The sequence below is a fragment of the Theileria equi genome, chromosome 3 (assembly GCF_000342415.1).
Source record: "Theileria equi strain WA chromosome 3, complete sequence".
NCBI lineage: Eukaryota > Apicomplexa > Aconoidasida > Piroplasmida > Theileriidae > Theileria > Theileria equi.
The window spans coordinates 1,020,129-1,036,124 of record NC_021367.1 but is presented as its reverse complement, the minus strand read 5'-3'; the positions used below and the strand labels follow the sequence as shown (position 1 = coordinate 1,036,124).

Genomic DNA, 15,996 nt, shown 5'->3' with positions numbered 1-15,996 from the left:
CGTCACATTACCCTTGTATATGAAGTTAATGTAAACACCTTAAATTTAGCTACTATGGCGTACGTGGATGAATATGAGTCCAAATGACACCAAACTGAAAATCTAACCTAAACACGGGACATTTGAGACTTAAAACTCAAACGCATAAGGGTAGGAAATGAAGGATTTTAAAAAGGTGAAATCAAGGGTAGGAAAATCGCAATTCAGGAAGTACGGTAGCAAAGATGAAAAGTTGTTGGCCAATGTAGGCCAGTTGAAGAAGACCGTAAAACTATCGCAACAATCCATAGCTGCTGATAAGGGATGTTTAAACGTAACCTCCAGAAGGTTAACTTTGGCGGAGCTAATAGGGAAGTCTAGGCATAACTCTGAAAATGTGCGTAATCACGCATTGATGGGCATAGTAGAGTTTGTAAGAAGGTATGTAGACGAAGGCAGACTTAACTTGTGCTTAATAATACAAGTGACCGCCTCCAATCTGATACACGAATCTACCAGTGTGAGAACCCGTGCAAAGAATCTGTTAATGTCAATCATTTCAACGTATCTTTCGGATGAAAGCATATACGACAACAAGTGTATTGAATACCTCTACTTGTATCTGATCAAGGGTCTATTATCTACCAATGGTCCCGTAAGAGAGGATACACTCATGATAATTAGTCTAGTAGTTGATAAAACACCGTGGATTCTCTCGAATTATTGTGACAAACTATTGGATAAAATTATATCTAATGCCCCAAAATCGCCATCTTTTAAACATATAAACTGTGTAACTTTACTCTTTAAAACTCTTGAAGACGCAGATTTAGATCTTCAAAATCGCATTGTGGAATACGTAATAAATAGTCTTTTGTCATTGCTATCACGTGATGATCCCATTAGTTTTAAAAGTGCAACAAAATCCGAAAAGAATGGAATAAGGGATAAAAAAAATGCACCTGGAACCCCGAACGAAGTAGAGTGCCTGTCTATGACCTCAATGGTTGTAAAGTTGCTAAAACTATTGTTAAATAGTATTAAACTGGTTAGACCTAATGATAGGCGTGTAGTTGACATTCTTCTTGGAATAGATATATATGAATATGAAAATTTGACTCCAAAGGGGAAAGAAACATTCGAAACTCTCTACTACGAATTTACCTTTATAAAGTCGGAAATAGCAATTAAACTATTAAAAACTTATACTGGACATGGTGTTGCACTATTAGCTCCATTTTTTCTGTTGGAAAGTATGAAAAACAAATTTTCTGATAAACACCATGATAGGGTTGCACAGGTACTTATGATTGCCGTATCAGTTGATTCCCAAAAACTTTCAGAAATTCAAGATGCTGAAATGAAGGTTGAATGGATAACTCACATTCTTACTATTCTTTCCAATTCAAATTTGGAGGTGACAACCATTAAAAATTGGCTAAAATCGAGTGTGGTCTACAGTAGGATTAAGAATAATCAGTTTGATGCACTTGGTTCGATTTCTGTTCGTTCTCAGACAAAGGAGAGTCCTACCAACCCTGAAATAGTAGATCTTCCCAAAGTTTACAAGAGCATAATTGAAAGCTTGTTAGCAGTAATTTCAAAGTCCCCTAGCATATGGCCGTTGCTAGGACTGGTAAAAGGTTTATCACCTCTGGTATTTTCAGAGGTTTTTCCAAAAAATCACGGATCTGGTCACTGGGAATATTTGAATAATCTCTCCATGGACATAAGTGTGGCTACAGACTGGAATGTAGATTTTGATTCAATTATATGTGAATTCATCGAAGCTACCAATGGTGAATTATTAACTGTGTTTTTAAAACTAATATTATACATTTCTAGAAGAACAGGAACTTGTAAAAATTTTCTGGATAAGTTACATGACAAAGTACAAGTTTTTAGCGATGACCAACATCGCATTTTTTCGAGGATAGCAATGAACATTGAGTCTTCCGAACACAACATAACTGTTCTTGTTGAAATTTTGGGTAAATTAGTCCATAATGAGAATATTTCACACGAATACGTCTCTGTGATTTTGTTTCACATTTTCAACACCAAGTTGCCGAGTAAAATCGACAAGGATGGAAGAATAAAGGCAAATAGCGAATTAGATGTAACAATGCAGCATGTAGATTACACACTAAAAATCTACGATGATATGTTGAAGAATTGCAGATGTACGAGAGTCTTCCTGGAACTTATGGTCAAGATGTTAATCGATAGGTACCTGCTTGCAGTCTGCAGGCTCCAAAACTCATGCACACATACACTAGTAGAGGCCTTGGACATGATCATGAATGGATCATTTTTGCAGCTCTGCAACAACTTGACTGAAACGCATAAAAGTACAACTCTGGATGTACTCAATGCCGTGATTCCAGAGTATCTAGGCAAAGATTCTATACCACAGTGGATCACAACGAACGGTGATTCTATATAATTATGAAGTTGTAAGTATATATTTTGTAAAATGTGTAAGAACTTCCATACCCCATTGGTATAGAAGTAGCTCCGCCTTTAGATCATTGCATACCGATAAATTTCATAGAATCGCATAGATATGGAAGAAGATAATTTTTATCTTCGGTACTAGTAAGTTTATCCCAGAAACCCCCTAGATATACGAATTTATCCAGTGTTGGACACGAAGGTAGATTCGGTCACGAATTTCTCGAGTTTGAAGTAGAATCTGATGGAAGACTACGCTATGCCAACAATTCCAACTATAAAAGGGATATATTAATCAAAAAGGAGGGTTGGTTGATGAATATATGCGATAGTCATATAAATCTACAGTCTACCTAACCAAAGAAGTCGTAAATGAGCTCTCTCGTATAATAACAGACTCTGAAATAACTCATGAAAGTGATAATGGATGGCCACAACCCGATAGAATAGGGAAACAGGAACTGGAAATCAAACTTGATGGGAAATACTACACATTTACAACTTCAAAAATCGGCTCACTCCATGATATACAAGGCTCAAAAGATCCTGAAGGCTTGCGTATATTCTACTATCTGGTGCAAGATCTCAAGTGCTTTATCTTCTCCCTAATTAGTCTGCATTTTAGAGTAAGTTGTGTAGTATAAATATACAAAAATTACAGATCAAACCAGTTTAATCGTCATCATCAAAGGGATCGTTATCTTCCAACTCATCCATCATATGTTCATCCAAGCCATCTTCAGAAGGAACTACAGGATCTTGTTCCGGTTCTGGTTCAGGCTCTTTAAGGGCCTTGAATTCTTTCTCGTTATCAAAGGTCTCTAAGAAATACTCTCTTGGAACCAGTATGGATGTCTGCTTTTGGTTACAGTAGTGTTGGTAAATAACCTTGCCTGTTTTTATATCCAAAACTTTTGTAAATCTATCCAAGCTTGCTGTCACAAGGTAATTTCCAATCGATTGCAAACCGAGAACGGCTCCATTGTGAATATTGAAGGAATAAATCACTTTACCAATAAACTGGTTATAACCTGATTTTCTAAAGTGAATATGTTTGTCATTATGCGATGATGACGCAAGTCTCTTTCTGGCTTCTATAAGGTGGTTCATAACCTCCAACTTTTCATCATAACTCAATTTTTTAACATCTTTCTTGTACTCTTTTGATTTACAGAGCTTTCTGTGTACCCACTCAACCAATCTATCCCCAGTGAGTAACTGCATGTGATATACGGAACCAACATTGTCGGAAATGTAAATGTTACAATAATCATTTCCTCCCAATGTTCTGCATTTTATGGATAATCCATGACCCTCCAATGTATTTGTAGAATCTTCCTCGCCTTTCACATGTTCGACCGTTATGTTTGGAGTTGTTGTCATTCTAATAATATTCCTATTGTCATGAGAATAGTTTACATTTATACTTGTATTTAATAATTTGCGATGCTTCGTATTATGGTCCGAAATTCCGGAATACAAAAGAGAGTTATAAGACAATCCCTTTGCGCGCTCATCACAAATGTTTAGTTCAAAAATAGGGTCCCTTTGACTTGTTGTATCGTAAACGTAAATGGACGAATCAGATGTAGAAACACAAAAGGTATCTTGGTCAATATCCTCTAAAAAAACGATTCCGCGTATATCCATAGCACTCTTTAAATCCAAGAGCGTTGCATGAGGATACTTCCCAGCCCATAAAATCTTACCTGTGAACAAATCAAAGAGTATTGGTGGAATCTCAAGTCCTCCAATAACTATCCTGTTTGTCATTAGAGAGTTTACAGCAACTGCATTTATAGGGGATTTGTACTTGAATCCAGATATTATCCCGGGAATATCCGTGTCTGTCGATTCTCCAGTTACCAAGTCCAAAACCTTGGAGACAGAGGAATCGGAATCCAAACTCCAATCGAAAACAAAAATGTGACCTGATTCACAAACGGCCAATAACTGCCTATCATGGCCATTGTATACATCAGAATCCGAATATGCTGGATACAGAATTGAATTATCGTTCTTGGCATAAAAATCAGGGCCAAATTGGTCAAAATGCTTTCCTAACATACTCACATGGATACATTTTGAGGGCAATTTGACTTCCTTGAGTATCTCCATGGTAGGAAATTCGAATAATCGAAGAGTTCCATCACTGTGACCAACTGTAATTTTGTCTTGGAGATATCCTCTGTAAAAAAGCCATGAATGACGTCGATGGAGACGAATATATCATAAACGCATATATACTAACCCGAATCCACCGGACCAACACATGGAAGTTACATTTTTATCCAGGGATTGATCTTGCAGCCTTGTAAAGCATTGCAACGTGCGATTGGTGGTATCAATCTCCTTCAGGAGGCCTGTGGAGCCTCCAAGTAGGTATTTCATTTATTTTGCGATATAAAAAGTAGTATGAATTCTGGTCGGGTAAGGTATGCTCGAATCACGACAACGACGGGGCGGCTCACGAAATCTTCCGTTACTATGGTACACAGTCGGAAGGACATATAGTATTCCTAGACGATAAAAGTTTGTATTTTTTGCTATGGGTTCAATGTGCCTGCGAATTTCAGAAATTTTGGTTCAACGGCCAGTCCCAAAATCTCACGCCTTTATGCTGCGTTAGAGCACCTGTGGCTTATAAATCTTAAACATGTAGTTATATGTGTAGATTCTATATCCTCGAATCCTTGAGAAAAAGTGCGGTTCACGACGCCCTACCGTTATCTATCACGCACACTAGGGCACGGAGCATATCTCTATAATTCGCTTCTTTGGACAATTTGAGGCGCAGCACTAAATTTGTTTCCAGATGCTGGGACTGTTGCACTTTAAAATTTCTCTCTTGTAATAATTAACGAGTTGATGTGTCGCCTGTGTGCCACTGGATCGGTGATTTTCAGGCCATTTCCACAGATAAGTTCATACAAAATTAACACATAGCATTTCCTTTTAAAAATGACAGTCAGTGGCGATTCTAAAGAAGTAAACGCTCCAGAAACACAGTCCGGAGATAATCCCGAAAAAACCCCTGTAGCCACCATCGACGGATATCTAACAAAGTTCAACGAAGATTTAATCTGGCGTTTCGAAAGGGATCTGACATTCGCTGACTACACTCTAGTGCGTGATTACGATTTTGGAACTTCGAACCTAAAACTCTTTAGCAAACCAAGAAGTGACACAACACTCAAGGAGTTTCTGGTACAGGGAATTGTTGATGTGTCCAAGGAAAACCTTCTTGCCCTTCTAACAAACCTAAAGAATAGGCCACTTTGGGATAGCACATATGTAGAACATGAGGATATAACATACATTGAGGAAACCTGTACGGATGTTACATTCTCGGTTTCAAAATACCCGTTTCCTTTAACAAAGAGAACCTATATGGTTACAAGGACTCTTTATAATACTGAAAATGGTACAGTCGCACTGCTAAGTCTAGCAACAGACAAATATAAAACCGACAAAAAGTATAGATGGTCTACTCATGTAGATGACTTTGAGAGTCTCCTTATACTTAAAGATTGTAAAGATGATGAAAATCAGGCAAGGACTTCTATGGTAGCTACATATTTTGAGAATCCAAAAGCCATGGTACCAAACGCATATGTAAACTTAATCACCGGACAAGTCGTCCCAGGAATCCTAGCTAAAATGGTTATCGCATCTCAAAAGCTGGACCATAAAGAATCTGTTGGATATTGCGGTAAATTAAAGTATAGCACCCTAAAGTTCGAAGACAAGGGATTGGAACATGACGAGCTATAGCGTTACACGGTTTTAATTATTTGTGCACTTTATATACATGTAGTAGATGCAAGAGCCAGATTCACATTGGCACCAATGATTACATTTGCAGATTTTGTATAATGATAGTGACCGAGTTGGAAGGAAGTTCTGATGGTTCAGCTGACTCTAACCATATTGCAACAGACTACACGGTAAAAGAATTTAGCATAACTAACGACGAAGAAGAAAATGAGGAGCATTTAGATGACAATCTGCGGAAAATGTACGATTACTATGTCTCAGAGGTCATTGAAGATATGGAAAAGGAAAGTGTCGATAAAAGCAACACAGATCCAACTGAAGAACAAATACGCGCTGATTCATGTGAAGTTTTGGGTAAGGAGTTCAAGAATGAATCCTTCACAAAAACATTTAAAACACTAGTAGATATTGTGGTGGAACCACAAAATGATTGTTGTTTGTCTCCCTCCAGTTCTGATTCAGAAGCGTCTGAGGATGTTATTTCCATCATCCCAACTATTTCTAGTTTGTCAACCAACTTTATAACCCAAACCACAAACATTTTCAGCTCAAAAAGCACTGAAGATATTCAAAATTCAGGTTAGCTTTACATGTACTAGTAAATCACAATTTAGAATCCAACCAAAGCTGGAACTTTGATGATTTGGCTAGGTGGTTTTAAATCTTACTTATTTATCCATTGCTTGGATGTATGAATGCACATTTATCTCCAAATGGGCAATTTGGCAAATTCTTACAAATCTTGTGCACAGGGTGTATATATCGACATTTATCTCCATATTGACAGTTTGGAAAGTTTATACAAATCTTTGGTACTTTTATAACTTCATTATTTTGAGAATTATCATTGGTTGTATTTAAAAGCGTCATGTTTTTGAAAAATGTGCTCTTTGAAGGCGCCCTTTCAGTGGTATCCGTATTCGGTTGTTTAAACTTTCCACTTTTGGTCTGAACACCCAGCGGAGCATTTGCCATACCCTGTAGCTTTGCTATCTTTTGTTTCCTTATCAAGTTGTCTAGAGTATCATTCAACGGATCCACTGTTTTTGACAAGGGCGTCTTTTGAGAAACTTCTTTTATGGCTTTCTTTAGAATTCTACCACGGGACTCTGCTCATTACATGAAGAATTAACTGATAATATACCTTTTGCCGGACTAGGGGTAGTCTTATCGACAGACTTTGGCAAAGATGGAGCTGTTGTTTTCGTAGCTTCGTTATTTGGCTCCTTGTTAGCACTCGAACTCACAGTCTCCAGATAGTACTCTATTGACTTTTGGGCAAAATCTATGACCCACTCGGAGAAATCAAGTGCCTGTATGTAAAATTAATTGAAATTAGGCGTACAAACGTATTCCGTGAGATCCTGTTGAAGTCTCTCGGCCAACTCGTGTTTATTGAGGCTTTCCTGGGACAGGCAACGCCACGTGTTATCTGCGACGGCGGAGGCAACTTCTGTATCGGAAATGCACAGGTGTAACTTGCTTAGAATCTCATTGTGCATCTTTAGTTGCCAATCCCTTGGTAACTTTAATAACAGAGAGCCACTCAACATTGTTGCTGTACAATTTGCGATTTTTCTACATTCTCGAATGGTTTAAATATTCAAATGGACATAATGTTGAGAAGACGTCATTTTAATCCCACTGACGGATGTATTGGGTAACAAGGTACAAGACCACCGGCAACGGCGGAGGCCTATGGGTAAGTCCGGGGATAATAGGCTATCTTTTTGAGCATTAGAGACTGAAAAGGCATATTACTGGGCAAGTGTGTAACGATGGTATGTCCAAATTGCAGGTTTTCCGTGAATACACATTTTCTGGTATATGCTAGGAAATTAGATATAAATGACATATTGGCCATCGCCAGCTTTGGAAAAATGTACACGCAAAGAATAAAATAACGTCATCCTTGGTAATCTACTAGGGGAGAGACAATGAACCCCAAACCCAGTGAATTGACATTGTTGACCACGAATTAGGCGGGTGTGTAAAGGCTTCAGCCTTAAGGTCCAAAGGAAGAAGATCATAACCCTAGGTAAGAAGCACTTTACGCGTCCATACCCCATATGAATAATACCATTCGCGAGCCCTGGTTTATGGCTCGGTACACATTGCGGGTTATACGTTGAGGTCTACGGTTCACAGAATAAGCAGACCTTCTATGTAAAGACTCGGTTAGATGATGCTGGTAGTACAGCAAAGTTTTTATCTGCACCTATGTTAAAAGTACCTACACACCAAAGGTCCGGTTGCATTTAAAGTCGCAACTGCATTTATAAGGGTCATATATATGCACACATTATAATATTGCATAATTTGGTAAATGAATGAGTTGCTTAGCAAATAATTTGACAACAAACCGTAAAATGGCTAGTAATGAAATTAGATCATGTAAAGTCGTCTCTACAAAGGATGAATCGAAGAATATTGTGGAATACGAGAATCTAGGGATCTCATCCTACGATGTAGATTCTATCTATGATACAAAGAAGATCGAAAATCACGATTACCACGTCTCGTCGATTGTTCGTTTTCCAGTGTGTAACCATATATGTACTTTTAGGATGAGTATAGATCGCTTCATTCACATAGTTTGAAGAATTCTGATGAATTTTGGGGTCATATAGCTAAAAACAGCATCTCCTGGATAAGCCCGTTTACGCGTGTGTTCGAGGGCTCATTTAGTGATCGGAATTGGGCATGGTTTCTCAATGGAAAACTAAACGCGTGCTATAACTGCGTTGACCGGTGGGCAGAGTCCAAGCCTGAGAGTCTTGCTATAATATACGAAGGTGATAATCCACAGGATTGCAGGAAGATCACATTTAGAGAACTCAAACTACAAGTTTGCAGAGTCGCGAATGTTCTCAAATCGATCGGTGTGAAAAAAGGGGATACTGTTACACTCTATATGCCAAATACACCAGAGTTATGCTTCTCTGTGCTAGCATGTGCAAGAATTGGTGCTGTTCACAGCGTCGTTTTCGGAGGATTCTCCGGAGCTTCTCTGGCTGAGCGTATCATAGACGCTAAATCCAAGGTTGTTATCACCGCAGATGGAGGATTCAGAGCAACTAAGCACATCAAAACCAAGGACATAATGGACGAAGCGTTGAAAACATGTTCATTTGTAACACACTGTCTGGTATTTAAGAATATAGGTTTGTTTTATTTCATGTTAATAACAAAATGCAGACTCTGAAATCAAGATGGTACCAAACAGGGATATTTGGATGCATGAAGCAATGGCTTCAGTTCGGCCCTATTGTCCAGTAGAGGTTATGGATAGTGAGGACTTGCTCTTTATTCTTTATACATCTGGGTCAACCGGAAAACCAAAGGTTTGTTAGATACTTGTGATTACAACATGTAACAGGGTCTGGCACACACAACTGGTGGCTATTTGGTATATGCCCACACAACTACAAAGTACATCTTTGATGTACACGAGGGCGATGTCTTTGGTTGCATGGCAGATATTGGTTGGATTACTGGACACACATATGTCATTTATGGTCCGTTGCTGAATGGTATCACAACGTTTATATTTGGGTCCCTTCCAGGATATCCTAGTCCAGATAGGTATTGGAAAATGTGTTCTACGCACAAAATCACCCAGTTCTACACTGCTCCAACTGCAATCCGTAGTCTTATGGGAGTCCCCGATACTGAAACCATTATGCGTAGATACCCATTAAGGTCCGTCCGAGTGCTCGCGAGTGTAGGTGAACCTATAAATCCAGAGGCTTGGAGATGGTACCATGATGTTATAGGGGGTGGTAGAATTCCAGTTGTCGATACATTTTGGCAAACGGAAACTGGAGGTATAGTAATAGCTCCGCTGCCAGGTGCTATAAAGACCAAACCTGGTGCAGCAACATTGCCATTTTTTGGAATTGATTTGGCTCTAGTAGATCCAAACACAGGAGATGAATTGCATTCAAGTGAATGTTCTGGCCTTTTGTGTATCAAAAAACCATGGCCAGGTATGTTTAGAACCGTATATGGAGATCATGCGAGAATCGCAACCACATATTTCCCAAAAATGTCGGATTCGGAAGGCCTCAGATATTATCTAACTGGGGACGCAGCATATAGAGATAAAGATGGATACATTTGGATTTCTGGTAGAATCGATGACACTCTTAATGTCTCTGGACATCGTCTTTGCAGTGCTGAAATTGAGCATGCATTGGTCCAAGTTGATGCCGTTGCAGAAGCTGCAGTAGTCGGCTACCCTCATGCTATCAAGGGTCAAGGTATATTCTGCTTTGTCACACTCAAACAAAAGGCAGATGGTGAAAAATTAGATGATATTAAAAACAGGTTAAAACTCTCCATAAGACAAATGGTCGGTCCATTCGCAACACCTGACAAAATACTTCTAACCCAACACCTACCAAAAACTAGAAGTGGAAAAATCATGAGGAGAATCCTGAGGAAACTTGCAAGTCAACAATTTGACGAAATCGGTGATACGTCCACACTTGCAAACCCAGAAGTTGTCAAGGAACTTGAAGATAAGATTAGAATACTAGTCTAATGTAATTCAAATATACTACATGTACATAAATCAATTAAAAAATCGGACCTTGGCACCATTCTTTATGCTATAATGGATGTTTTCCCAGGCAGGGCCATTTGTCCTTACAATGGCAAGCAAAGCTTCCCTAAGTGCGCTTTCAAATTGTGGGTCACAGGGTGGATAGCTCAAAAACAACTGCACAATTCCCGCCATGTGTTGAGCCGCCGACACTGGGGATTTTGTAACAGCTAGCGCAAGACCCTGAATAGCCTGCGCCTTATCAAAATCGTTTCTGTAACTTGTCAAGTTCAAGCAAAACTTCTCCGCAAATTTAGGCAACAATGTACATGTACTATCCGGAAAGTTTAGACAGATTCTTCCGAGGGTAATACAGACATTTTGTATGATGCATAAATTTTTGTAAGCTCTAGATTCCGAATTGAGAATATGAGAGAGATCCAAAACGATCTTTTGTAGCTGAGGCTGTAAAATACTCCTTCTTTCATGCATGGACAAAACTCCAATTGCCCATACTGCGTTATTAGCCACAGAAGGAAAGTCGTGCAAAATATTTTCAGTAAGTAAATGCACTACTGGCTGAACTAAAACAGCGCTATAAACCCATCCTAGATCTCCCAAAAGAGCAATACATGATTGAAGTACTCCCGCAAGTCCAGATTTGCAAGATTCAAGCAAAAGCTCCACTATTCCAAAGCGGCGTCCAGATCCATCTGTAGCTAAACAAGTATCCAAAAGAGTACATACATTCGCAGGCGTAGCATGAAGAGAAGAAACTAGAGAGGAAATAGTATCCGAAGCAAACTCGACAATGTCCCATCTTGGGGGCCCAGGAAGATCCTCATCCTTCGAGTCTGTTACTATTGTATGTATTGAATAGAGACATCTCTGCAATATCTTTGTCGCATAAACTGACATTCCATCACCAACAATTTGTGATACACAAGAAATACACTCCAATAATGCCAAAAACTGTGGCTTGTATATATCGGTAGATGCCAGCAAATCCATAAGCCTATTCATCAAATCCGGGAATTTCCTTGCATTTAGCAATGGTTCGCCAACATTTTGGGCAAGAGTGCCGATAACATCATATAAAATTCTAAAGTTGCGCTCTTGATAAATTTCGATTGCTCTCAGCACAGTTTCCAAAATATAATCAAGATACGGGACTAAAAGCATCCCAGACGTCTCTTCAAATGCTGTGAATGCCGAGCAGGCACCCTCCTGTACCCTTTTGTTTGTATCCAGCATTCTATTCAAAATTGCACGTAGAGAAGTTTCCAAATACTGGGTATTGCTAAACAAAAAATGGGTAAATCGAGATATACACCAACAAGAAATGATTCTTAACAAAGGTTTAGAATCACTAGACAAGACAACCAAATATTCAATAACTTTGGGCAAAAATGGAGAAAGAGAATTAAGAGAGCCTCTAGAGATAGCACCCAAAGTTAACACAGCAGATTCCTTAATCTCCCAGTCAGGGCTATCCAGATTTGCCTGAATATATCGTAGAAATATGGCAAGAACCTCAGGATCTCCACCATATGCTTGTGAAATATTATCCAATGCTAAAGCAGCTCCCTTCCTTACGGTCCATGTGTTACCCCAAGTACTGGTCTCTGCGGCGTCCAAATCCTCATCGTCATCAGAATCCCTAAGCTTTTTGGAAACATGTGTGTGAGATGGAAGATCCTGAATGCTATCCGGTTTGCTAGCATTATCGTCCTCCATATGCGATATGTCCATGGACATATAATCCCATGATGTATATTTTGTGTTCTCAACGAGTATCTTTATTAAAACCGGAAGTTCAGCACGAAGCCTTGTCAAGAATTCGCTCCGAATATCATGCATCTCTCTGTTGCCTTCGACATACTGAATAGACTGAAGTATGTGCGATAGTAGGTCCAATGCCTCTATCTGGACTTGTGGATCGCTATCATCTTTGCACGAACTTGTGATTATAGGAAATAAAGCTTGAAGAATAGAACTCGGTCTATAGTCCCAAATTCGTAGCAAACACTTCAAAACAAACTTTTTAGCGCTACTCTCCTGTATAGTAGATATTGAGCCAAGTAGGTTCCAAACTAGATCAAAATAATGGTGTAAAATATACTCTGCTACCTCCATCGAATCCACCATGATCAAAAGAACCTTGGACAAGTACCTGTGCAACTCTGGCTTGCTTGTGGAAGTTTGTATTATACTCCTAGACAATTCTACCCTCAGAAAATCGAATTTCTCGCGTGATGCCACTCCATTAGAGTCATCAGATGAGAACGATATTATATCTTCAACAATCATGGAAAGGGCCAACGAAGAAGCCTCAAGAACCTCCACTGGAGATTCTTTTGATAAGATATCCAACAATCGATGCGTGAAAACTTTAGAATCACTACCGCTCTGCAAACCGTAAAGGGTTACTATACACGACGAAACAACACTTCTAATCTCGGCGGAGGAGATTCCCAAGAGTTGAAAGATGCCATCATAAAGCCCTCTCTTTGATTCAACGGTTAGACTTTGCCATTCTCGTGATAAACTCCTCTTTAGCAATAAGAGAGACATTTGGCGAACGTGAAAATTGTTGGAGTTTAATGATACCTCCAGGTAATATATGCAAGCATCATTTCTACCTGATTCAAAGGCATTGAGGTTTTCATTCAGAAATCTCTGAGAATCGGTATCGCCCCGAGTGACTAAGTCCAGAACCCCCAAAAGGCGATCATATACTAATCGATCAATACCCATCTTGTCTGCAGAATCAAGCTGATATGGCCAAGTACCAACCTGTGAACGGTTTATCAAATCTACTCCATTCTATCCATTAATATCACTCTACGCTCAAACATGATGCCGGTGGATTGTACACAATACAGTCCGTAAACGAGTGAATAAATTGGATATGTATATACTGGACTATAAAACCATGGATAAATACGAATGGATTTGCGAAATATATACTTCTGGTACGAAAATGTAAATATAATGAGAAATATAGACAAGGAATTATATAAAAATAATATGTACAGACAAACAAGTGAAAAATATAAACGATATGAGTGGAGTGTATAATCTATGGTTTCTACAAACGGAATACAGGAGGTAGCAATTGTAAAGTAAGAGAGGAGGCAGAGACCGTAACCTAAAAGTCAGGATGGGGGGCATACAAACGATGATACACATTTTTAGGTTACAAATGAGCCAATTCTAGTACAGGATACTAAAACCTGCGCATATTTCAAATTTTTTGTTTCCTGTCTGTTATTGTACTCCCATCCGCAACCCTTCCAACAGCCAGTGACCCGAGTCAAAAATTAACTTTTCGCCTGAAAAAATAAAGAGCCAGTGATCAAGTAGAGACGTACCTATCCAAAATTTAACGCGTACACCGAGTACACATTGAATGTATACGTACCCTAAATTCTTTAAAGTGCATACCCGCCCCGAACGCCATGCCAAACGCCGAAGAGATAACCGAGAGCCAACAAGTCGAAAAGACAGATGGCAATGAGGATCTCTACGAAAAGGCGCACGCTCCAGTGTACGATCCAGGCAGTAACGACGACCTGGTGCTAAAGTACGACAAGGAAGGAAACATTATAACGGAAGATGAAAAAGGATCTCCAAAACTGCTAAATCCTTCAACACTTGTAGAAATTACTCCAGAGGAAGGAGAAGGAGAGGGGGAAAAGAGTAGCGAACAGCGACAGCCGGAAGAAGAAGCAAGAATAAGAAGGAGGGAAGAGATACACTCCTGGTTAATTTTAGGTGTAACGCTAGTCGTAACTATCGGATTGGTTGCAGTGTTCTACAAACACTTTAAAAAAAGGTACGAGATATACGCCAACATAGCCGATGGAAGCAACAACTAGTAAGCCAGCGTCGAATCAATGTGATTCCATAAAACGCATCTGAAGATAAAGAACATTTTATAAATTCCTATTAGAATATAGACACAAGTACAGCCCCCTGGGGCCTTGGAAGTTCCCATAGTATTTTCGTCGTGTCTAATCACTCAAATTTTCTCTCCTACCATAAGTTACAAGTTCCAACAACATTTACGCTGAGCTGTACGTTACAAAATGGTCCATCAAGTTGAATCCGTCGAAGGTATGTCCCGTTGCGTACAGAGGCTCGGCACGCGCCACCGCGCCTATTCATAACATTTTCGTAGAATTCAAAAAGTCCGTCCAAGCTGGAGGCGTTGTAGTCGTAGATTTCTTCGCCACATGGTGCGGTAAGTTTCTCTTTCTCGCAGAAACGAATCTCTGCTCAACCTCCCATACACAAGTCCACCGCTATTTTACATTCAAACCACAGGTCCCTGCGTAAGATTTGCCCCAAGGTTCGATGCCCTTAGCCAAAGCTACCCAGGTGCTGTCTTCCTCAAGGTCGACGTCGACAAGGTTCCAGAATTGCAAAACCAATACGGTATCACCGGAATTCCAGCCTTCAAAGTCTTCAAGGATGGATCCGTCGTTGCAGAATGCGTAGGCGCCAACGAAGAACTCCTAAAGTAAGTTGCTTGTTCACATGATATAAACCTTACAGGGCATCCATAGAGAAGTACGTTTAGTTTTACCAACTATATACACATTCTACATTCTCGCTTCAGGGCTCTTGCTCTCTAGAAATGTAACAGATACATTTACTAATTTATACTAATCAATTGCCTCGTTTATGTGCTGAATAGCCTGCGATAACGTGGTCCCGGTTATAGACAACACCTTGTCCCTAGATTTGTGGCCATGAATTAAAGATATGCTCCTCTTCTTCAGCTTCAACACTTCCGCCACGTACTCTACAAGAGCCTCGTTACAGGCACCTTCTCTCGGAGGAGCAGCTATTTGAAGTGTCAATTGTCCTTCCTGGGCTAAAAATCATAAGTATCCATGTACATTTACAAACCTCCAACAACTTGAGTTTGCTTGGCTCCAGGCTTCACATTCACCTTCAAAATCAAACTACTGTCCTTACCCTCCTCAATATAACTAACCTATACAAAAATAAAAGATGGGAATAAAAATAAAGGCATACGCTGGGACTCGCAGAATGTGTAGATTTTGACATGGAAGCAATCGTCCGAAAATTCACCAAAAAGAATCCACACGTCCTATACAAGCGCAAATTCATGCTACCCGTACCGAAAATGCACAACAGCAAACTGATCAGACTCCCTTTTCACCACAAAAGACTACACAACAATGTACAGGCATATAGACACAAATGTA

At 39.5% G+C, this 15,996-nt stretch overlaps 11 protein-coding genes across 11 annotated transcripts; 7 read left to right on the top strand and 4 right to left on the bottom strand.

Annotated features, from left to right (window-relative positions):
- Positions 1–157: 157 nt before the first annotated feature.
- On the top strand, positions 158–2,425 carry BEWA_004930 (bromodomain-containing protein; the record flags this gene model as incomplete). Its single annotated transcript, XM_004830694.1, has 1 exon — positions 158–2,425. One exon carries the CDS (start codon positions 158–160, stop codon positions 2,423–2,425), a length of 2,268 nt encoding a protein of 755 aa, XP_004830751.1.
- A 120-nt stretch (positions 2,426–2,545) lies between these two features.
- On the top strand, positions 2,546–3,077 carry BEWA_004920 (mago nashi protein, putative; the record flags this gene model as incomplete). Its single annotated transcript, XM_004830693.1, has 3 exons — positions 2,546–2,577; positions 2,622–2,740; positions 2,782–3,077. 3 exons carry the CDS (start codon positions 2,546–2,548, stop codon positions 3,075–3,077), a joined length of 447 nt encoding a protein of 148 aa, XP_004830750.1.
- Positions 3,078–3,105: 28 nt separating this feature from the next.
- Positions 3,106–4,833, bottom strand: BEWA_004910 (hypothetical protein; the record flags this gene model as incomplete). Its single annotated transcript, XM_004830692.1, has 2 exons — positions 4,685–4,833; positions 3,106–4,621 (listed from the first exon to the last, which is right to left on the bottom strand). The coding sequence occupies exons 1-2, from the start codon at positions 4,822–4,824 to the stop codon at positions 3,106–3,108; spliced, it is 1,656 nt and encodes a 551-aa protein (XP_004830749.1). The 5' UTR covers positions 4,825–4,833.
- A 350-nt stretch (positions 4,834–5,183) lies between these two features.
- BEWA_004900 (lipid-binding/transfer protein, putative) lies at positions 5,184–6,219 on the top strand. The gene has a single exon (XM_004830691.1). The coding sequence runs from the start codon at positions 5,395–5,397 to the stop codon at positions 6,205–6,207; it is 813 nt and encodes a 270-aa protein (XP_004830748.1). The 5' UTR covers positions 5,184–5,394; the 3' UTR covers positions 6,208–6,219.
- Positions 6,220–6,308: 89 nt separating this feature from the next.
- On the top strand, positions 6,309–6,794 carry BEWA_004890 (hypothetical protein; the record flags this gene model as incomplete). Its single annotated transcript, XM_004830690.1, has 1 exon — positions 6,309–6,794. The coding sequence occupies one exon, from the start codon at positions 6,309–6,311 to the stop codon at positions 6,792–6,794; it is 486 nt and encodes a 161-aa protein (XP_004830747.1).
- Positions 6,795–6,882: 88 nt separating this feature from the next.
- BEWA_004880 (hypothetical protein) lies at positions 6,883–7,856 on the bottom strand (the record flags this gene model as incomplete). The annotated part of the gene is made up of 3 exons (XM_004830689.1): positions 7,560–7,856; positions 7,355–7,523; positions 6,883–7,319 (listed from the first exon to the last, which is right to left on the bottom strand). The coding sequence occupies exons 1-3, from the start codon at positions 7,761–7,763 to the stop codon at positions 6,883–6,885; spliced, it is 810 nt and encodes a 269-aa protein (XP_004830746.1). The 5' UTR covers positions 7,764–7,856.
- A 723-nt stretch (positions 7,857–8,579) lies between these two features.
- Positions 8,580–10,756, top strand: BEWA_004870 (acetyl-coenzyme A synthetase, putative; the record flags this gene model as incomplete). The annotated part of the gene is made up of 4 exons (XM_004830688.1): positions 8,580–8,738; positions 8,777–9,374; positions 9,409–9,554; positions 9,590–10,756. 4 exons carry the CDS (start codon positions 8,580–8,582, stop codon positions 10,754–10,756), a joined length of 2,070 nt encoding a protein of 689 aa, XP_004830745.1.
- An 18-nt stretch (positions 10,757–10,774) lies between these two features.
- On the bottom strand, positions 10,775–13,513 carry BEWA_004860 (importin beta/transportin, putative; the record flags this gene model as incomplete). Its single annotated transcript, XM_004830687.1, has 1 exon — positions 10,775–13,513. One exon carries the CDS (start codon positions 13,511–13,513, stop codon positions 10,787–10,789), a length of 2,727 nt encoding a protein of 908 aa, XP_004830744.1. The 3' UTR covers positions 10,775–10,786.
- Positions 13,514–14,217: 704 nt separating this feature from the next.
- Positions 14,218–14,637, top strand: BEWA_004850 (hypothetical protein; the record flags this gene model as incomplete). Its single annotated transcript, XM_004830686.1, has 1 exon — positions 14,218–14,637. One exon carries the CDS (start codon positions 14,218–14,220, stop codon positions 14,635–14,637), a length of 420 nt encoding a protein of 139 aa, XP_004830743.1.
- A 210-nt stretch (positions 14,638–14,847) lies between these two features.
- On the top strand, positions 14,848–15,396 carry BEWA_004840 (thioredoxin, putative; the record flags this gene model as incomplete). The annotated part of the gene is made up of 5 exons (XM_004830685.1): positions 14,848–14,875; positions 14,940–15,002; positions 15,086–15,281; positions 15,317–15,331; positions 15,381–15,396. 5 exons carry the CDS (start codon positions 14,848–14,850, stop codon positions 15,394–15,396), a joined length of 318 nt encoding a protein of 105 aa, XP_004830742.1.
- A 30-nt stretch (positions 15,397–15,426) lies between these two features.
- BEWA_004830 (proton translocating inorganic pyrophosphatase, putative) lies at positions 15,427–15,835 on the bottom strand (the record flags this gene model as incomplete). Its single annotated transcript, XM_004830684.1, has 3 exons — positions 15,427–15,638; positions 15,674–15,761; positions 15,803–15,835. 3 exons carry the CDS (start codon positions 15,833–15,835, stop codon positions 15,427–15,429), a joined length of 333 nt encoding a protein of 110 aa, XP_004830741.1.
- Between the last annotated feature and the right edge of the window lie 161 nt (positions 15,836–15,996).

Coding starts and splice junctions, on each gene's coding strand:
- BEWA_004900 (XM_004830691.1), top strand. CDS start 5,395: ATGACAGTCAGTGGCGATTCTAAAGAAGTAAACGCTCCAGAAACACAG.